Consider the following 22671-nt stretch of genomic DNA (forward strand, 5'->3'; position numbering starts at 1 on the left):
TAGAGAATAGAACAGTGGTTACCAGGGGGTGGGGTGAGGGTAGGGGAAAGACTGGGGAGAAGTTGGTCAAAGGAGACAGCATTTCAGTTAGACAGGAGGCATTAGTTCATGACATTTATTGTAAAACATGGTGACTATAGTTATTAATGTATTGTATTCTTGAAAATTGCTGAGGGTAGATTTTATGTTCTCACCACAAAAAAGCTATGTGAGGTAATGAATATGTTAATCAGCTCAATTGAACTATTCTACAGTTGCATCCATATTTCAAAACAACATTTGTACATGAAAAAACGTATACAATTTTTGTCAATTAAAAAGTAAAATTGGCCAGGCATGGTGACTCATGTCTCTATAATGCTAGCACTTTGGGAGGCCAAGGTGGGTGGATGGCTTGAGCCCAGGAGTTCAACATCAGCCTGGGCAACATGGCAAAACTTTGTCTCTACAAAAAATACAAAAATTAGCTGGGTGTGGTGGCACGTGCCTGTAGTCCCAGCTACTCGGGAGGCTGAGGTGGAAGGATGGCTTGAGCCTGGGAGGCAGACATTGCAGTGAGCCGACATTGTGCCACCGCACTCCAGCTTGAGTCATAGAGTGAGACTGTCACACACAAAAAAATTAAAATTAATCAATTTTAGAAAGAACTACTGGCTAATATGTACTGTGAGTCTATGAGAGTTAAAAAAAAAAGTCTGCAGTATTTTCTAACCTTATTTGACAATACGTATTTTTCTTCCTTCCTTTGTTTCTTCCTTCTTTCCTTCCTCTCTTTCTTCCACCCCCTTTCTTTCTTTTTGTTTTGGCTTTGGAAGATACTGGTTTATATTTGAGGTTTTGTATGTTTGGTCAACAAGGAGAGAAATAGAAAATTATTAATTATGTCTCTAAACATTATTTAAAAACAGATTACACTTTATTTGAATTTTTAATATGAAAAAAATTTAAATCATATGGAGAACTAAGGAGAGTAGAATAATAAACTCTTTTGTACTATCACTTAGTTTCAACAGTTATAAACGCATGACCATCTTGATTCACCTATATTCTCACCTACATCCCCCCTCTCCCCACCACTGAATTCTTTTGAAGCAAACCCCAGATAACTATATTATTTTATTCATAAATACTTGAAGATCTATCTCTAAAAGATTAAACATTTTAAAATATAATTATAATATTTTTATCACATAAAAATTAATAATTCTTTAATACTGTTAAATATTCAGTCAGTATGCAAATTTATAAGAATTGACACCTTCATGATAATGAATCTTCCTAACCTAGAACATGGTATGTCTTCTGATTTGTTCATGGGCATTTTCATGTGTTTCAGAAATGTGTTTTAGTTTTTCTCATGTAGGTTTTGAAACTTTTTAAAGTAAGTTTTCACCTAGGTATTGTATTTTACTTATTTTGGTTTATCCTTTGCCATTTAAATGATGTCTTCTCTTCCATTATATTTTCTAACTTCATTGTTTGTATATGTGAATTTTAATCAGCTTTATTAAGGTCTAATCTGCATGCAACAACATGCACAGATTTTAAATGCACAGTTCAATGAGTTTTAGTAAAAATATATACCCATTTAACCACCATCCTCACTGATTTTTAAATGTTGATTTCATAACCTGCTAACTTACTAAATTTCATGTTTTAACATATACTCTCAAAGTTCTTACTAGCTTTGGCCAATTATTAAAAAGGTATCACATTCCAATTTCTGTTTTTGGTTTTGCTTCTTACTCGATCCCACCGTGCCAAAAATATTTTTTTCAGTCCATGTTGTAATAGAAATAAATTAAATGTCAAATTGTGACTGATCCTAGAGATTTAAATTGCTATTACAGACATAAAGAAACATGATCCTCTTTGCAACAGGTGTCATGCTAAATACAAGTTTAGTGATGTAAGCAGCTAATAATAATTGGAATGTAAGCTGACTCAAGAATAGATATCTGGCTCATTAATATTTGCTTCAGAGAAATAGGCTCAAATGTTCTTCTCGAGTCTGAGTAGGTACATGCCCTGGATGCTTAGATGAATAAATTTATGGCCAAGCCCAGCACTAAGGCTATCATTACTCACAGAACTCCACATGACCCCTAGCTGGAAAAATGTGTTTACCAAGCCCCAGCTGTTGTATTTATGAATGTTTAGGAAGCTGAAATGACTGGCATTGGTCTCAGTGCCCCTAAAATGTGACGAGTTTTTGAAAGTTGCAAGGCAGCCAACTCACTCACCTGGATGAGACTAGAAGAAAAGCAGTAGCTTTTCACGGGAGTAGAGGCTCTCCAGGCTGAGTATCCTCTGGGGTCATCAACACCCTGAGGATAGTCTGGTACCTACCTAGGGGCAAGATAATGAGCAATATATAGAGCAAAGGTGGTGGGGGCAGAAGGGTGAGGCATGCTGGTTGGAAGAAAAAAATGGGTTATTCCAGAAGTTCTTAGAGCCGATAGAGACTGTAAAACATAATTTAATACTTGACCTTGTCTTTGTATGAGGTTTGGAAAAAGTGGGCCTTGAGCAAGGATTTGACTTCAATTCATTTACTGGAGGAGGGGGTATAATCTTAGGAAGCACGGCAAAAGAAAAGAAGGAAAATCAATATACTGGGTGTAAATGGAAGGGTTACTACTGTGGACAACTGAGGCTCAATGTCACTGGCCACCTTCTGAGATATTGGGTAAAATATGCCTCAGAAATATCCTGCTGATTACTGAGGATGCTCAGATATGTATCCACTCATTTCCATCCCTAATCGGTTTAGGGTCACTATTAGGGATGGGGTGGAAGTTAACACTTGACACTTCTGTCCTACCCTACTGGCAAACCAAGCATGCTCCCATGGCCAGAGAGTGCCCTCTGGCAAATAACCGTATGGGTATGGGAGTTATTTACAGGAAATTTCTAGGGTAGAGCCAGAGGATATGAGAACTACAATTTTATATTGCTTATGTTGCTCTCTGGTTGTTTTTTATGTGTGAGTTTTATCTCACCAACAACAATGAGTGCATGGGCTACAGCTTATATTTGTGTTGATTCCCCCCATAAATTCTGGTGAACTCCTTACAACTGCAAGATTAAATCCATTAAGCCCTTCATGATTGAGGGGCCCTGCCTTCCTCTCCAGACTTTTCTTTACCATCCATTTTCTCATCCCAGGAATCCCAGCCATTCCTCAAGTGCCTTCTTTCTGCATAGAATACCCCTTCCTCCCTTGTCCAATGGGTCGACACTGATAATCTGTCAGGATCAGCTAAGTAGCTCTTCTTTCTTAAAGTATTCCAAGTTTCCCCCAAGTAATCATGCCCTCTTTTGCAAACCACTACCTGGTTCTTACTTCTACTATACAATTTATCATACTGTACTGAAGTCCTGCCTGTCAGAATGTGAGCTCACTGAGAAAGTAATGTGTCTTAATCCAAAGCACCCAGTTCAGTGCCTGCTGTGGAGTCAATGCTCAATAAATACTTTTGGAATGAATTAATGAACGTTACCAATAGATACTTTCTGATTAAATAAAACAAGGAGTTGGACATACCCTCTTTGGATACCCTAAAATACCCCTCAAATATTTGTAGATTGAATGTGTGGTCAGGAAGAATATTCTCCAGAATAGTGTGCCAATGCTCTTCAGCCAAGGATGACCAGGAACATGGCTATAATTCAACAACATGGGTTTTTACTCGTTGCAGTGAGGAAACACACATCATGGGGGACCTTACCGTGTCTAGTAAGAGTGTGTTAGAAAGAAACTATTATAAAATTGGGGCTTTGGATGAATGTTGGGGAGGGGAACAAAGAAGCAGGGATTTGCTCTCGATCAGATGCTGTCAGAAGTGGGGGCAATCCTATGATTGGGCCTGTTGTGAAAGGCACAGTGGCTCGGATTTTGTCTGTGCTTAGACAAAATTATGAAGTGACCTTGTTTTGTTTCATTTTCTAATGGTCTCAGGGTATCTTTATCTGTGTTTGGTATTCTGTGAGATTGTTTATGTCCCACAGGAAAAAAAAAAAATGGCCTGGCTGTGAGCATTTAGTCAGCTTGTAATAATACTGAGGTGTAACTGTGAACATCAGAGAAGTTCTGAACATCAGGAGATGCTTTTTTTGAGGTGATGAGAGAAAGGCCCAAAAGAATAAGATTATATGTACAGGTACTGATAGCAGTTGCAAGGGTGAAATGAGAGCTGAATAGAAGAGACTAAAACCGAAAAGCAAACTCGATCTTCCATCATGCTCTGTGACCTTTCGGGTTGAGAAGAATATTAAATCCTGAAGCTCTGCTTAGTCCTAAATGTATATAATGGCTAAAAGAAATAGGTTTTTTCAACAGAAAAGCAAGAAGCACAGATCCTCCTTTGAAGATATAAACCATAAGCCCTGAAAAATTAAAATACTTAATCCAGCAGCAATATCACTTGTGTAGCAATAAAATAATAGGATTTCCTTTGCCTCCTTGTTTTGGCTATTCTCTCTTCTAAAAAATTGTTGACATACTTTTGGGTGATGAGTTAGATAACAAATCTGAGAGTATATAATTTATATTTTGGAATAAAAAAGGAATATGGAATTTTCTGTTGGTTAAATTGTTTATGAAGCCCTGCGACTGGAAATCTAATTCCAAATGGTCACTTAAAAGCCATTACACTGTTTATTCAACAAATTGTTCTAGAGCACTTAGTATAAGTTAGGTACCATGGTAGATGCAGGAGTTACGAAGATGAATAAAACAAATTCTTGTACTAGAAGAGCTTACAGTCCATCAGAGGATAAAAATAATCACTGACATAAAACAAATCTACTAACTCTCTGTCATAGTTTCCAGCCCTGGCAAAGGAAGTGACAGAACAGTTGCCAGACACAGAGAAAGTATAGCCTTGAGCAACTGGGTCCCAATAAATAGTCTGATTTAAATTATCTGAGATTGATTTTTCAGGGACAGCTTTTTATTTAAATATAATTTCAAACTTACAGAAAAGTTGCAATAATAGTACAAGAACTCTGGTTTACCTTTCATCCAGATTTACCAATTGCTTTCCTAACCATTTGCAAGTTAGAGATACTGTGCCCAGCAATACTACTTTAGTGCATGTTTTCTTTTTTAAATTTTTTTTTTAATTCCATAGGTTTTTAGGGAACAGGTGATATTTGGTTACACGAGGAAGTTCTTTAGTAGTAATTTGTGAGATTTTGGTGCACCCATCACCAGAGTAGTATACACTGAACCCAATTTGCAGTCTTTTATCCCTCACCCCCTCCCACCCTTTCCCCTGAGTCCCCAAAGTCCATTCTATCATTCTTATGCCTTTGCATCCTCATAGCTTATCTCCCATTTATGAGTGAGAACAGGCAATGCTTGGTTTTCCATTCCTGAGTTACTTCACTTAGAATAAGTCTCCAGTTCCATCCACATTGCTGCAAACGCCATTAATTTGCTCCTTTCTAGGGCTGAGTAGTATATATATATATATATATATATATATATATATATACAATTTCTTTATCCATTCGTTGATTGATGGGCATTTGGGCTGGTTCCATATTTTTGCAATTGCAAATTGTTCTGCTATAAACATGCATGTGCAAGTATCTTTTTCGTAATGTGTATTTTCAAAAAGCAAGAAAATTCCCCTATCTAACCACCATGCAATTATTCAAGTCAGGAAGTTTATCACTGATACAAGACCATTATCCACTCCATGGTCCATTTTTTTTTTTGTCATTCTTTTTTTTTTTAAGTCTTTGTTAACCTAGGGTAATTCCACAGTCTTTCTTGACCCTAACACTGAGAATTCCAGGCCAGTTATTTTGTAGAATGCCCCTCAATTTGGATGTATGTGATATTTCTCATTATGATATTCAAGGTACAAATTTTTAGCAGGAATAAGTGGTTGATTTAAAATCTCAGAATAGCTGCTTCTACCCACATCTCCCTCACCTTGACCTGACGTTGTGCACAATTGGGAAGCTTTTGAGGTTTTCTGGTGAAATCCAGACTTTTCTCTGCTTTCTCCTATGATCTCTAATTTAGCCATCAGAATTGCTAAAATCCTGAGGAGAATGTTTGCTTCTTGGGGAGTTTACACTAAGCAGAAAGCTTACATTAATTTAAAACTCATTCCTAATGTGTGTCCCCACCCCAATTCCCCAGGGATTAGTACCTGCTTTATTATTATTGCAGTGAATAAATTGTTCATCAGGGTGGCTAAATGGCTTACAGAGATAAATAACATGACATGAGTGTAATAGAGATATTTCCCTTTTCTAAATAAGTAGCACTTGTAACTCAACCTGTAAGACTGTGCTTCTTTCCAGAGAGGAAGAGTCCTCTAAATGGTACCTGAAGAGCAAGAGCTTTAAACAGGCCCTAGTGCAAAAGAGTTCAAGGCCTCAGTGATGCCTAGAGTTTTGGTTGTGCCAATTCAGTCCCTGCTCCCTCACTCTGGTATATCCAAGGCTACCACAAAGTGGAAGGAGGAGGATGTGTGGGCGAACAGTGGGTGGAGAAGACTTCCAAGAATTGGAAACTATGCAGACGAGCAGCTGGTAGTTAATTAGTTTTACTTCTGAAATGACCCCTTTGTGCAGCTTGTCCTTCCTGAGAAAGAGGTTAAAATGCTGCCATGGCTGCTTTTTAGCAGTATAGTGATTAAAACAATCCCAGGGCCTAAATAAGATGGCTCTACTTATTTGGTTGAGGAGAGAGTGGTCCTCCTTCATTTTCTTTTTCTCCCCTGCTACTCACTGAAGATCACATCAAAAAATGAGCAAATTCCTACACTTTACTTCCTATTCCTATAGGAGCTATTTAGAGGGAGAAATGCTCATTAAAGGAGATTCTAGAATCTAAAGTTATCTGTTTTACTGAAACTGGGAAGCAAACTTGAGATGTTACTAGCACAGCTAGGACACAGTTGATAAAAGTAGCTAACATCTATTGGGCATTTAGCATATGCTGGGCCATAGCTTAAAGGCTTAACATGATTTATCTTATTTAATCATCACTATGATCTATGAGTTTGGTAGTGTTATGATTATGAGCATATATGTCCAGTTTCTCAGATGAATAAGCTGGGGCTGAGAAAGGTGAAGGGACTGGGCCAAGGTGAGTTAGAATGGAGGCAGGATTTAACCACAGTAGTCTGGCCCAGAGCCCATTGCTCAACCACTGTGCTACCTGCCTTCCAGCTTCCATTTGCCTATAGTCTAGTGGGAGTCATAAAAGAACTAAGAGAAGAAGATGAATCCAGACTGGAAGTGGTTGGGCTCCTGGCTAGGCCAGGAGCCTCACCAGACGGAGACCCTGGACCCCCTGGCCAAGCTCACCACAGGTGAAGAAAAAAATCCACCCCTGCTCAGCCTAGAGCGAGAAGGTGACCAAGGAGGAAATGGTGGCAGCCAAGCTCAGCATGACTGTCACTCACAGCAATGAGAAGCATGACCTTCACGTTACCCTGCAGCAGGTCCAGTGGTGAACCAATTGCCCAAGACCTGACCCAGGTTGTTGGAGAGGCCACAGGGGTTCCACTGTCTTTTCAGAAACTCATATTTAAGGGAACATCTCTGAAGGAAATGGAGATACCTTTGTCAGCATGTGGAATACAAAATGGTTGCCAAGTCATGTTAATTGGGAAAAAGAACAGTCCAGAGGAAGAGGTTGAACTGGAGAAATTGAAAGATTTGGTGAAGCCTGTGGAGAAGGAAGCTGACGAACTGTAAGAGTTGAATAAACAGCTTACTGGACTCCAGCAAGGTTTTCTGGCCAAGGATTTGCAAACTGAAGCTCTCTGCAAACTTGATAGGAGTGGAAAAGCCACAACTAAATAGTTTATGAAGATCTTGGAAGAGATCGACACACTGATCCTGCCAGAAAATTTCAAAGACAATAGGAACACTTTTACACTGTTGGTGGGACTGTAAACTAGTTCAACCCTTGTGGAAGTCAGTGTGGCGATTCCTCAGGGATCTAGAACTAGAAATTCCATTCGACCCAGCCATCCCATTACTGGGTATATACCCAAAGGACTATAAATCATGCTGCTATAAAGACACATGCACACGTATGTTTATTGCCGCATTATTCACAATAGCAAAGACTTGGAACCAACCCAAATGTCCAACAATGATAGACTGGATTAAGAAAATGTGGCACATCTACACCATGGAATACTATGCAGCCATAAGAAATGATGAGTTCATGTCCTTTGTAGGGACATGGATGAAATTGGAAATCATCATTCTCAGTAAACTATCGCAAGAACAAAAAACCAAACACCGCATATTCTCACTCATAGGTGGGAATTGAACAATGAGAACACATGGACACAGGAAGGGGAACATCACACTTCGGGGACTGTTGTGGGTTGGGGGGAGGGGGGAGGGATAACATTGGGAGATATACCTAATGCTAGATGACGAGTTGGTGGGTGCAGTGCACCAGCATGGCACATGTATACATATGTAACTTACCTGCACATTGGGCACATGTACCATAAAACCTAAAGTATAATAATAATAATAATAATAATAATAAAAAAAGAACTTACTCATGTAGCCAAATACCACCTGTTCCACAAAAACCTATGGAAATAAAAAAAAATTTTAAAAAAAATAAAAAATAAATAAATAAATAAATATGCAAAAAAAAAAAAGACAATAGATCATAAAGGAAAGGTTTGGTTAAAAAAAAAAAAAAAAAAAAAGGTCAGGCGTTCGTAGCTGAGTGTGGCACAGTGGAGCAGAACATCTGCCAGGAGACCCAGCAGCTGCAGTCTACAAACTTGGCCCTGGCTGTGGCAGAAAGAGGCTGTGCTGCCCTGAAGAACAGCACCACCAGCTCTGCCCTCTCTGGAGCAGAATTTACCTGATTTATTCTAGGGACAACTGGCCTATTGCCAATTTTCCTACTCCTACCCCAGTTCTCAGTGAAAAACTGTTGTCCTTGTGATCTTGAGTAGGGCGCTTGTCTGTTTTCTCATTGTGTCTCTGTGGCTGTGTGGTCCAGCACAGCAGCCTACTTTTTCTGGAGAGGGCCTCCCCTGCCCAGGTTTTCCCAGCTATTTGACCTTCTGGTGCTTTCTTTGGGCTGGTGAGATCTCTCCTTTGTCCTGAGCTAGTTCTAGGTTTATAGGCCACCCTGGTCTTCAGATACACAAGAGCTTTTTTGCTTTTGTGATCACACAGTCCTATAGATGTAAAACCAGAATCACTAGGAAGTTGCATTTATAATCAGGAATGTTGAGAATGGCTTAGAACAGGTGTTTGGCACATAGTAGTCCAAGTATCCCTCATTGTGACCTAATCCCAGAACATCAGGCTGGGTTATTGGTTTATAGGCATTGTTCTTACCTTTTAGTGACCTGACTAGCCTCAAGACATGAAATATCAGGGGGCCTTTCCTGGAATGAAGCCTATGGTTGATGCATGGACTTCCTCGTCCCCAGTAAAATCTTCAGAACCCAGTGTTGACTGAGTCCGTGCTTGAAACCAGGCCGAGCAATAGCTTAGGAGGGGCAAAGAGGGGGAGCCACAATGAATAAAGCAGGCTGGTGGTGAAGCCAACCATAAATTTCCCAGGAATGACATGTGCTTCCTTCAAGGGCATTTCTGTTAAAAATACCCTTCTGAGATCTGTATTTCCTTCAAGGCCATTCTTGTCCATTTTGTGGACTCTCCCACAGAATCACTGTTATTAAAAAAGTTTGAGCACAGGTATGGTGGCACATTCCTGTAGTCCCAGCTGCTTTGGGAGGCTGAGGCAGGAGGATCGCTTGAGCCCAGGAGTTTGCATGTAGCCTGGGCAACATGGTGAGACGCCATCTGTAAGAAATTAAAAAGTTAACAAATAAATAAATAAAACAGTTTGAATGCCCATCATCAAGCAGAAGAATGTTTTCTTTTTGTTTTGGTTAGTGAGAAAAAACATTCTGTGGTTCTTGGCATAATTTATGTTTAACCGAGTAGCCACAACATTTAATAAGAAGTTACTGTGTGCTGGATATTGTTCTAAGCTTTTAAATATATATTGACCATTTAATCCTCACATAACCTAAGAAGCAGACAGGTATTAGCCCCGTTTTGGAGATCAGGAAACTGAGAACACTTAGGTAATCTGCTCAAGGTCAGATAGTACACGGCAAAACCAGGGCACAAAGCTGGGCAGTTTGGTTTCAGAGCCACTGTTTTTATGCTCTACTGTACTACCTCTCAACCAACATAGGGTTACATGCTCCCATTCTCTTAATTCTTCTCCCTATACTTTTATCTGCCATGTTAGTCTTTCCACTTCCTCTCTGGCCCTCTCTAGTTCATTCTCCCCAGAGCACTCTGAGTGATTATAAAATACAAATCTTATCATATCAGTCCCCTGCTCAGAAACCTCCAATAGCTCACTACTTCTCTTAGGATAAAAGCCAAAGTCCTTACCTATACCTTCTTCCATCTCATCTCGAGCCCCTCTCCTGTTTGCTCTCTGCTGTCAGCCACTCTGGTCTTCTTTCAGGTCCTCAGATGCACTGTGCCGTCTCCTACCTGGGGGTCTTTGCACATGCTGCTACTTCTGCTTGGACAGCTCCTCATCATCCTTCCTCCACCCCCATCCCTTGTGTATATAACTCTTATTCATCCTTCAGAATGTAACTCAAAGTCTCTTCCATGGAGACCTCACCTACTGTCTTGAGACTATATCAGGCCCCCAGATGGGATCCTCTCATGGCTACCCATAACTTTTCTTTCACGGCATTCACCATAGTCCATGATAGCTTATTGGTGGAATTATCTGGTTAGTATTTGCCTTTAACACTAGACTGCATGTTCCTTAGGTTAAGGAGCTTCTTTGTCTTGTTAACAGCATTATTTCAAGTACATTGTCTTGTATATAGTAGGACCTCAATAAATATTTGGAGAACAAAACAAACAAACAAACAAGGTGAACCCATGCCAGATGACTGGGTTGAGTTGGTCAGGGAAAATTTCACAGAAGGCAGATTGGAACTAGGCTGAAAAGCAGGCTGGGTTTGATTTAATGAAGTGGGCTATGAAGAGCATTCCAGGTGAGGGGAACCAAAGGAGCTTTACACATCCTGGGACCAGCAAACTGAGCAGTTTGGCTATGGCAGAGAGCTCTTGCAGTCATTTGCAGGAGACCTTTATCACACTTCTAATCCATGAGAAGTAGCAGGGTGAATGTGAAGAACTCTTAGAGCCCAGTGACTATTGGTGCATATTAGCCAGGGCACAGCGGCACTGCAATGACAAGGCGATGGGCCTGCCAAGCCCTCCTCACTTCCTTTGAGCTGCCAGAATTCCTCTGAGTCTCCATGAGGTTTGTTTAATTCAGGGGGTGGCAGTAGGAAGCCCTCACACATTCTCCAATTTGGCTTTACCATCAGCAAAGCTATCTTGATTCCAATCTGGCTTCTTGGATGCAAGGAAAGATGAGCAATTGGCACCCCCAAAACTTCAACAATGGGAAAGTAATAGAAAATTCAGTTTAAATGGTATTAATAAATTATACAGGGTAGACTAAGAAGAGTCTTGAAGGCTGGTATAAGGAACTTGGTCATACAAGAATTATTATAATTCTCTGTGCAAGTACACACACACACAGACACACGCGCGTGCACACACACACACACACAATGTTTATCCATAGAGGAAATCACCGTGGGACTTGTTTCCAAATTAATCTCTTGAAATTTAATGTCATCAAATTCCCATCTTCCACAAATAAATTTGCCGAGAACCTTAAGTCATTAGCAAGTAAGTGTTTTCCAAGAATTATTTGATGACCAAAGAATAGTTTAACCTACTTGGGAGATTTTAATAAAGCTTTCTTCTACAGTCCCATTCTTGACATTAAAAAACATAGTAAGTAATGGTTTGACAAATATTATGTATTATTTGGAAATACATTTTCTCATCCTTCTTCACAAACATTTTACCTCAAATTACAGCCTTTCAATTGGTCTCATAGGATTAGGTGATTTTTTTTCTCGTTCAGATTTATGTGTTTATATTTGTGTGCTAATTTGAAAATAACTTTAAGTACATATTTTAAGTACAGAGATATGAGTTTTCAATCCAAATCTGAAGACAATTGTTAACTGCTTCTGTATATCTCTTACTGCCAACAACCAGCAAATGGGAAAAACTTTCTCTAGGGAAACAGTTTCCAGTATATTCTTTTTTATTATCAAAATACTTTGCATGAAAACAGGAAGATACAGTTTTCTCCTTAACTAAGCAAAATAGTTGTCACAATCTCTGCAAAATATTCTTCCTATGACTCTGACCCTTCCATGATAAAAGAAATGATAGCATGCCTTTGGTCTTCCTGCTGCAGGAAGCAAAGGAACTGTAGGAAAAGAATTAATTTTTCTTCTCACTTTTGAGGTTTGAGACAAAGTTGTAACTCCAGCTTTTCAAAGTGCAAAGAAAACAATTCACACCTATTACTATCTGTGGGACACAAATGTATGGATTTAGGAGGAAATAACTGGCCAGAAAAATGAAACGCATTTTAAATAAAATGCTACACTTGCTGCTTCTCCTCTCTTGGCTTCTATAATTTAGCCTCCATCTGACCCACCTACATTCTAATTGCTTTGGCTCTCTTAGTGTTCCTTAAAATTATCTTCCCTTTTCTCTAAAATGAACTGCAGAGCCATTTTTTAAATCTGCATTTTAAAAATTTACTTTATTTGTCTACTTAAAACACAGCCTTGTTCCAGAGAGGGTTCAAGGTGGCTTCAAAGGATCCATAACATACACCAAGAAATGAATAACAAATGGGACAAGAATAAAGCTTATACTAAAATGCTTATACAATTCTACTCATTTACTCTGGGTAGACTACAGATTTGTCTCTAAGCTTTCTAGCAGGCAGTCTAGAAAAGGAAACTTAATTAGTTACATCACTTACAGTGTCTGTAAAACAAAAACAAACCAATTATCCAAGTGAAGCGCTGGTATTCCTAATACTAAGACCAGAACGAAATTTCTCTTGAGAGGCTTCATAAAGAGGTCAGCATGTGATGTAACTGCCAGCTTTCTCTGTAGCAACCAAATGGGAGATGCAAAGATGAATTTCACAGGGCTCGTACTGCATTTCTCTGAAAAGGTAGATGGCATCGCATTAACTTGAAAAATTAGGAAAAGCAATTTTATCATGAGTTTAGAGGTTTGTGGGGAGGGATACAATATGATATATTCTAGATACTCACCTCTCTGCTCTGCTGGGCAAAACCAAGGATAACAGTTAGAACGATCCAGTACCCAGAATGGCCTCAGGGAAATTATTAAACCACTAAAACTGTATGCAACATTTTGTGAATAGAAAACTGTATTTTTCCTGACAGACAAAATGCAGTTTTATCAGATCCTTAAAATACACACGTGACTCACAAAAGAACAATTTCTTAAAAACTCTAGAGCATTAAACCGACTGCAGATCCTGCATGCTATTCTGCAAACATTTTTTTCCCTCTCAGCCTAGCATTTTTTAAAAAAAAATTTGCAAAAAGATTCTTTTATTATTTCCATTTGGTCCATGGCTTGGTGAGTACTTCTGGATGTTGAGAAGCTCAGGCCGAAATCCCGAAGCCATAAGAATGCAGAGGGGCACCTCAAAGGTTGCTGGGCTCTGGAAGCTCCCAGTCGTCCTTAAGCCTTCTGAAGAGATACTTCACCAGCCCGGCCTGGGGGCTGGCCAGCCTGCGGAGGTTGGTCAAGTAGTTGCCCATCTTCTTGATGAGTTTCACCTCTCGGTCTAGGAAGTGCTTTTCCAGAAAATCACAGAGATTGGGGTCTGTGTTGGCAGAACTTAGGGCATGCAGATCCAAAAAGGCCTGGTTCAGGTTCTTCTCCAGGGCCAGGGCGGCTTCCATGGCGGCCAGGCTGCCACTCCACTCATCTCGGAGCAGCTTCTGCTCATCTTGGAAGAGGCCGCAGCTGCTACGCTGGTTCTGCATCAAAAGATGCTTGGCACCCTCGCATTTCTCTTCAGCCAGCTTGCGAAAGAAGTGGCCCACGCCCTTGAGAGCCACGTCGTCGCCTTCGAAATAGAAGCTCAGAGAGAGGTAGGTGTAGGAGGCCTGCAGATGCATGTTGATCAGGCGGTCAGTAGCGGCCTCCACCCCAGCGGTATACTTTTGGCGGCTCTGGGTGCTCATGGTTGGCCGGCAACCAGGAGCTAACCACAAAAGCTTGTTAGCTGGTCCCAGAAGCTAGAGGTAATTGAGCAGATAGTCACGGAAGTTGTGAATGGAGAGGCAGGGTTAGAGGGTGGGGAGAGGCAGCATGGGGAGAGGCAGAGTGGGGAAGGTGGGGGGAGGCAGGGTGGGCAGAGGCAGGATGGGGAGGGTGGGGAGAGGCGGGGTGAGGAGAGGCGGAGTGCGGAGGGTGGGGAGACGCGGGGTGGGGAGAGGCGGAGTGCGGAGGGTGGGGAGAGGGGGTGGGGACGGTGGGGCTTGGTGGGGTTGGGCGGGATCACAGGGTGCAGAATCTCTCAGCCTAGCTTTATTTTTTTTTTCTTGCATGTAAGATTTATTTTGATGATATCATTCAGCCAGGACCCTGGTTTATTAGTAACATTGCACATATTCAAATTTCTTAAAGAAATTTAATTTTTTAAATAGATGAAGGGGCTACAAATGTACTTTTGTTACATGGATATATTGCATAGTGGTTAAGTCTGGGGTTTTAGGATACCCATCGCTGGACAGTGAACTTTGTTCCCAATAGGTAATTTTTCAACCCTCACCACCCTCCTTCCCCACTTTGGAGTTCCAAGTGTCTATTGTTTCCCTCTATATGTCCATGTGTATCCATTATTTAGCTTCCACTTATAAGTGAGAACATGTGGTATTTGATTTTCTGTTTCTGAGTTACTCAGGATAATTGTCTCTAGGGCCATCCATGTTGCTGGGAAAGACATGATTTCTTTTTATGTCTATGTGGTATTCCATGGTGTAGATATATCACATTTTCTTTTTCTAACCACCCATTGATGGACACTTAGGTTGATTCTGTGACTTTGCTATTGTGAATAATGCTGTGATAAACATAGGAGTGCAGGTGTTTTTTTGATATCACAATTTATTTTTCTTTGGGTAGACACCTAGTAATGGGATTGCTGGATCTTGGTAGTTCTATTTTTAGCTTTTCAGAAATCTCCAATCTGTTTTCCATAGATGTTGTACTAATTTACATTTCCACCAACAGTGTATGAGAGTTCCCTTTTCTCTGCATCCTCTCTAACATCTCTTGTTTTTCTGACTTTTTAGTAATAGCCATTCTGACTGGTGTGAGAGGGCATCTCAAAGTGGTTTAAATTTGCATTGCTCTGATGATAAGTGATGTTGAGCATTTCCATATATTTGTTGGCTGCTTGTATGTTTTTTATGGAGAAATGTCTGTTCATATTATTTGCCCACTTTTAATGGGGTTATTTGGTTTTTTTCTTGTTGAATTTTTGGAGTTCCATATACATTCTGGGTATTAGCCCTTTGTTGGAAGCATAGTTTGCAAATATATTTCTCTCATTCTGCAGGTTGCCTGTTTACTCCGCTGATTATTTTTTGCTGTGCAGAAGCATTTTAGTTTAATTAAATTCCATTTTTCTATTTTTGTTTTTGTTGCATTTGCTTTTGAGGTCTTAGTCATAAATTCTTTGACTTGGGCAATGTCCAGAAGAGTTTTTCCTAGATTTTCTTGCAGGATTTTTATAGTTTCAGGTCTTACATCTAAGTGTTTAATCCATCTTGAATTAATTTTTGTATATGGTGAGAGATATGGGTCCAGTTTCATTCTTCTATATATGGCTATCCAATTTTTCCAGCACCATGTATTGAATACAGTGTCCTTTCCCTAGTGTATATTTTTGTCGACCTGGCAAAGATCAGTTGATTGTAGGTATGTGGCTTTATTTCTGGGTTCTCGATTCCGTTTCATTGATCTATGTGTCTATTTTTGTACCAGTATCATGCTGTTTTGGTTACTATAGCTTTGTAACCTATATGATACCTATAGCTTTGTTCTTTTTGCTTGATTGCTTTGGCTGTTTGGGCTCTTTTTTTTGGTTCTACGTAAATTTTAGGATTGCTTTTTTCTAATTCTTTGAAAAATGACACTGGTAATTTGATAGGGGATACATTAAATCTGTATATTGCTTTGGGTAGTATGGTCATTTTAGCAGTATGGATTCTTCCAATCCATGAGCACATGTTTTTCTATTTTTTGTGTTTGACTTCTATGATTTCTTTTACCAGTGTTTTGTAGTTCTCCTTGTAGCTTTTGATAATAATTTAATTCCTCTTTCTTTCCTAATTGTTAGAAAGGAGTCTTTATCTGTCATTTGGCTCATTTTTTACCATAATTCTAAGACGAGGTAAGAACATCAAAAGTACTCATAGTGAAATCCCTCTAAATCTTCATTTGTGAGTTAAAACTCCCTTGTTTTTAAATTTAGAGGCTTATACACATATTTTTTTCCTGCTCCTAATCCCTCATTGGGAGTGACCATTAGTTACAGTTTGTCCAAAGTGGTCCTGTTGTCTTGGTATAATGATTAATAGCACCCCTTTCCCTCTCAAAAGGGTCCTTGTTTGGAATATATGTTACATGGTCACCTTACCCATTGAGAAGGAAAAGAAAACCTATACTATGAATAGAGTTTGTAAAACATTGAACTTGACCATGATTTGTTTCCATTTTATTACTTAATCACACCAGTAAGAACCCTATCATAAATTTTCTATTCATCACTTTATATTTTTTATTCATTGACCTAATTATTTCTTCTAGAAAGTTCTATTGAATGGCATATGTACAAGGTGTTTTGTTAGGTACTGGTGGCTTCTTAGGGTTCAGGACCTTGCTCCATTAACTGAAACATCATGTGAATGAGTGTAAAAAATGAAAAATACAGATTTATAAATACTACCAAAATAGAAAATAATCCATATAAGTTGAATGAGTTGGCCATTTCCTGTTGGACGATGTTCTCACAGGGTGTCCTCTGGCTTTGTGAGTCCATGCTTAGTATTTTATTTTCCTAAATACCACTTGTCTGGTGCTGTTTCACAATTAGAACACTTTTGTGTGTTTTCTAACAAGAAGGCATATTCTATTCAGGGTAAACAAGATTTGAACCCCAGAGAAGAGAGTTTTGCTTTGAACTTTGGACTTCAGACTAAATAAAAATAAAAATTCATTTTTTTCCACAACTTTCAATTTCTATTTTGTCTGTTGCTGAAAACTGACATCTTAAAATTTCAAAAAGAAGCCTGGAGTCTTCCTTTACTGCTTAAGGTAAAATATGAACACATATCCTTTATCTAAATACAGGATATATTGTCATTTTTAATTTCATGGATGGTTGTAGTCCAAAAGTATTCTTATATTGCATTTGAAGTTTGCAAAAACTGTTAATATTCAGAAATAGTCACATTTTTCAATCCTGGGGGGAATTAACTGTATAAAACATGAGTGCATAGTTCTGCAGTCTTCCTGGCCTTGGTTCTAGGGCAAAAAAGAGGCTGGCAGTGTAAAGGAGGAGGAAAAACAAAAATTCAAACCCAAGAACAACCCTAGAAGGTAACTAAATAAGAGATAAATTAAACCAGGTGCAATACTCTCCAAATGACTGCAAAGAAAATGATTGTTTTCTACCTTGTACATAAACCATTAATCATCATATTGACCTTATAATAAGGAAATGCTAAGCTTAGAGAAAACTTCACCATATAAAATATTATCTGTGTTGCAGCATGTCAGGGTCATTTAATATATTTCAATTTCCTATACATTTACTTATTCCTCTTGGAAGAGAAAAATGTCTATATAAACCTTTCCAGATGAGATAGTTTTCTGCCTTGTGCAAATGTTGACAAATCTTTCCCTCATTACTTTAGAAAAAAAAGAGCCAATATCAGAGCCATACTCTGGAGGTAGTTAAGCACACAGCCATTAGAATCAGACCAAGTTAGGCTCAAAACCCAGCTTCGTCACTGCGAGTGTGAACTTAGGCAGGTAATATAACTTCTATTGGCCTCAGCTTTCTTGCTTATAAAATGGAGATGTTAATATCTCACAAGTATGCTACAAAGGTTAAGTGATAAAATGCACAAGAAAATGCTGCCAAACAAGTAGAAAGAACTCAAAAAATGGTGCTATATGATCGATCAGTTTTGGAATAAAATTGTAGAGATCCTCTCAAACCCCAGTAAGTATCAGAAGCAGATCCCAATATGTTTTAGATCCAAGTTTTCTCACTGCACACCTGTTTTGCTGAATCACCCTCTGTGGGTGGCTACACCCCTTCAAGCACAAAAGCACATAGGTACAGCTTTAAGTGTTCAAGATCAAGGCATTTAGAACACAAGCAAAGGCAGCTCCTCTTACTTCCCTTGGCTGAACAAGCATCAACAATGCCTCCTGAGACACTGATCGTTGTGGAAGCAGGAGGAGCAGTGCAAACGTGGCAGAAGTATGTTTTCTCACTTCTCCAGATCAAGATAATCATCCATTACAGAAAAAAAAAAAAAAGAATGAGTGCTTATTTTGTAGGATAGGGTAAGATTCTGAAACATTACACATGAGTGGTAAAATTCACCTTCCCTTTCACTCAAATATAGACCTTGGGATGCCTTGAGAATCTTTGATCAGATTCCCCAGAAGTAGTCCCTGATGTGAGGATTCCTGTGCAAGTGATTTATTGGGAAGGTGCTCCCACAGGGAGACCAAAACAAAGTGGGGAAAGCAGGACAGAGAAAGAAGCCAATAAACAAAGCTTCAATGTCAGGAAATATCACAGCTTAGTCATGATCTCAAGGTGGAGCTCTGGGGTGCAAATCACACCTAGAGTTTATTTCAATATGAGACAAGGGAACTGGGCTTTTATATTCTTGCCCAATGGTTGTGGGCCTCCCCAGGGTGATAAAAAAAACTCCCAGGGTACATGGGAGGTATGTACAAGTGAAGCAACTCCATTAGCCCAAGAGAAAGCCACCAAAGAAGGTCACAGGTGCTAGTAACTAGCAGAAAAGTACCCTGAAGTTGGGTGCTGAGCATATCAAACAGGGAGAAGGGAATTTGGGTAGGGCGTGTACAGTATCCAGCACCAGCTTGCTACCCTGCTTGACCTTGGAAGGTATCAGAATTCAGTGGTAATGAGGAACCCCAATCAGAACCTTTTTTTTTTTTAGCCAGGAATCTGATAGATAAGATGAAGATTGTCTTATAGGTATTAACCTATATTTATTCTTCCTTGCTACTTCCATTTACAGGGAATACAGGGGTTTTGGAACCTACATCTGTAGTCTCCTTTACCATCCCTGAAACTCCGTCACTCTCATCAGGGGTCTCATTTGTAAACATACCAGCAAAATCAGGTCCAAAGCTCTAGCTAAGAAAGCATTTGCATCTTTTATCTGACCCTCTACTCCGTTTGACAGCATTCCCCATATTGGAACCACATATTGATTTTTTAAATAGCTTCACACAAGTACTTAAAAGTCAAAATATCCCTAGCAACCGAAAAACTGACAGGCTGTGAAATGGCTGCTTAAGGACCTGTCATCCAAACTGACCTCACCTGAAAACTGATGTTACACAAACAGTAAAATGGTTTCTGTGTATTTGTCATTTTTCTAAAAGAGACTGTAAGGGGTACTGAGTTTAGTTCTGAGCTGTTCTGCTTTAGACAAGGGACCACCTTGCACCAGGCAGTTATGAAATAAGAGTTGTTTCATTTTCTTCTCCCAAAACACACACACACTCAGTCTCCTCCTCACCCCACCTGTGCCCTCCACTAAAATCACTGAGAAGCTTGTCCATAGCCCACCCTAACAGGTTTGCTTCCCCAAATCCTACCTTCCCTGTGCTTCCCACAGGTACCTCAAGCAAGCAGCGCTTCTCAACTGGGGCTGATTTTGTCCCCTGGAAGACATTTGGCAATATCTGAAGATATTTTTGGTTGTCACAGCTGGGGAGAGGGTACAACTGGTATCTACTGTGTAGAGCAGCATTTTTTGCCTCTACATCAGTTTTTTAAAAATCAGTACTTAAGGGGAGACACTGTTCTGTGCACTGTCTCTCCCCCGCATCAGACAAACAAATACATCTGTATATGTATAAATGTAAATAGCATCACACAAGTACTTAGAAGTCAAAATATCCCTCGCAACCCAAACTGATGTTACACAAACAGTAAAATGGTTTATGTGTATTTGTCATTTTGTACATCTTCAGCCCCAAATGAATGTCAATAGTGCTGAGGTTGAGAAACCCTGTATATGTTGGTGTCTTAGTGTAGGTTTCATCAAAAACAGACCCTGAGACAAGGATTTGAGTGCAACTAGTTTATTTGGAAGGTGATCCCTGGAAGCACTAGTAGGGAAGAGGGGAAATGAGAGAGTGAAGGGATAAACAAAATAATAATAAAATGAGAGAGTGAAGGGGTAACACCAAGTTACCCCTATGGGGACCTAGGACTCATTCCTGCTGAGGAACTCTGGGAGATTGTATGGAACATGCCTTAGAGTTATCCCAAACAAGGCCATGGAAGCTGGAATAGTTATCTTCTAATTCCCCTCTGTCATTAGCTGAGGACTACTTCCAAAGATGTTAACTTTCTGGCACTTCTGGCCTGCCCTTGTAGAACCAAAAGCAAGCCCTGAGATAGAGAGTTGTAGGTGTTTGCAGAAGAACCTTCATGGGCATGTATGGGCATGGTGAGTGCTGAGGGGTTATGAGTACCATGCCAATAATGTCTGCTGGAGTTGGTCCTCCAAGAGAACATGTATGGGGATTTATCTTCAGTTTCTTTTTCTGAGGATGATGCCTTAGCCAAAAATAAAATTCTAATCATGCCCCCAGTAGGTGTCCTGAAGACAAGCAAGAGTGATATGTTTTGGAGGGACTTTGTTAGAACATGCAGTTAGAAAGGCCCTTAGAAACCATGTGTTCCAGCTCTATACCAATGCACAAATCCCTTGAAGAACATCCCCAACAAATAACCATCTAGTCTTTTCTTGAATGCACTGAGGTACCCAGGAACACGTTAGCTCAGGAAGCTCGCCCATGCCATTTTTAGAGAGTGTGATGTAGGGGAGTCAAACAAATGTGAATTTAAACTTGGTTCTGCCACTTAATGGCTATGCAATCTTGTGCAAGTTACTTAACTTTTTTGAATCTTACTCTCCTTATCTATAAAATACCAGCAATATTATCTACCTCTTAAGATTACTATGAAGATTAAATAAGATAATACGAGGAATTTAGCTCAACTTCTGACACATAGTAGGTGCTCAATAAATATTAGCTGTCTTCACTCCTTTTTCTTCTCCACCTTCCCAAATCTCATGTGTCAGCTCTGTACCTCATAATACTTTTGATCTTTTCATTTCGGTTCTAGTTTCCTGAAGAATAAAAAATAAGTCCAGCCCATCTTCCCACTAAACTAAGACTTCCCCCTTCTCCACGGAAACACACCTGGCTTACTCCACCATTCCTTACATGGCCTGGCTCTGTGGGCCTCTATTCTCTGGTCTCTCCCCAGAAGGTTTTGGAATCCCCTCAAGGAGATAGCTGCAATCTCATCCTGACCTGGGGCAAAATACACTTGTAGATCACGTCCATTTAATTTTGATGCACATAGATCAAAATGAGTTTTGTATGAATAGTCTTCTCTTTTAACATAAAGAAAAATCTAAAATATGGTTTAAACTTCTTATAGTCAGAAAAGAGGGCAGGAAGTGATTCTCTCTTTCTTTACCATGCTCTATTTTAACTCTTGAAAATGTTTCTTCCATGCTGTATTTGCCTCTCTCCCTCCATGATGAACAGTGCTTTCTGTTACTTTTTTCAAAGGAAAAATGTAATGTTTCATAGAAAGAAACAAGATTCATATCCTGAATAGAGGTGGCCTCATATCTCAGAAGAGCTGGCCAAGTCTGTCCTTGGCAGTTGCCAAGAGGTGGGTTGGACAGATACAGCTTGAGCTGGAAACAACATCCAGCCTTGAAATTTGAAGTGGGAAATTTTGCAATGCCACTCTCTCTTTCACTGCTTGAAGCCCCCGAATGTACTTTCTGGTCATACTGAAATCTGGTTGGAAAAGGAAATCACCTGACAAGAGATTTTGCTTTTCCTTACCTATAGCATGATCCAATTTTTAAAAATATATGTGTGTGTGTATAAGTGTATATATATAATATATATGTGTGTGTGTATATATGTATGTATATATATATATGGTGTGTGTGTGTCTGCATGTGTGTATAAAGATGTGTATACTAAAATATTAACAGTCGTCTCTATCTGTGTGTGACCAAGTGTTTACTTTCTACTTTTCTGTATTATCTGATTTTGGGGGCAATAAGCATGTATTTAACATTGCTGCAGGAAATCAGGGGAAAAAAGACCTGTTTCTATTTTCAAAGAAAAGGGGGAAACTTGCTGTCCTTTCTCAAGTAGGTCATATGATCTTTGCCCACAAAGCATTGAACAGGGCTCAGTGTTTGTCTCCTGAAGCCAGAGCTAGCTTGCTGAAAGGCATCCTTTAGCCTCATGGGCACCAAGCTTTTTTGCATGAAAAAATTAAAATTCAGGAACATGGAGGGCTTTCTCATCCATTCTTCCTCCCTTACTCCTCTGGGACTT

The 22671-nt window shown here is 39.6% G+C and overlaps 1 protein-coding gene and 1 pseudogene across 1 annotated transcript; one reads left to right on the top strand and one right to left on the bottom strand.

Annotated features, from left to right (window-relative positions):
• The first annotated feature begins 6322 nt into the window (after positions 1-6322).
• LOC129024048 (BAG family molecular chaperone regulator 1-like) lies at positions 6323-8876 on the top strand (annotated as a pseudogene).
• A 4758-nt stretch (positions 8877-13634) lies between these two features.
• Positions 13635-14204, bottom strand: LOC129024049 (ferritin light chain-like). Its single transcript, XM_054471047.1, has one exon. It carries the CDS (start codon positions 14178-14180, stop codon positions 13635-13637), a length of 546 nt encoding a protein of 181 aa, XP_054327022.1. The 5' UTR covers positions 14181-14204.
• Positions 14205-22671: the final 8467 nt, after the last annotated feature.

The sequence above is a fragment of the Pongo pygmaeus genome, chromosome X, assembly GCF_028885625.2.
Source record: "Pongo pygmaeus isolate AG05252 chromosome X, NHGRI_mPonPyg2-v2.0_pri, whole genome shotgun sequence".
NCBI classification, from domain to species: domain Eukaryota; kingdom Metazoa; phylum Chordata; class Mammalia; order Primates; family Hominidae; genus Pongo; species Pongo pygmaeus.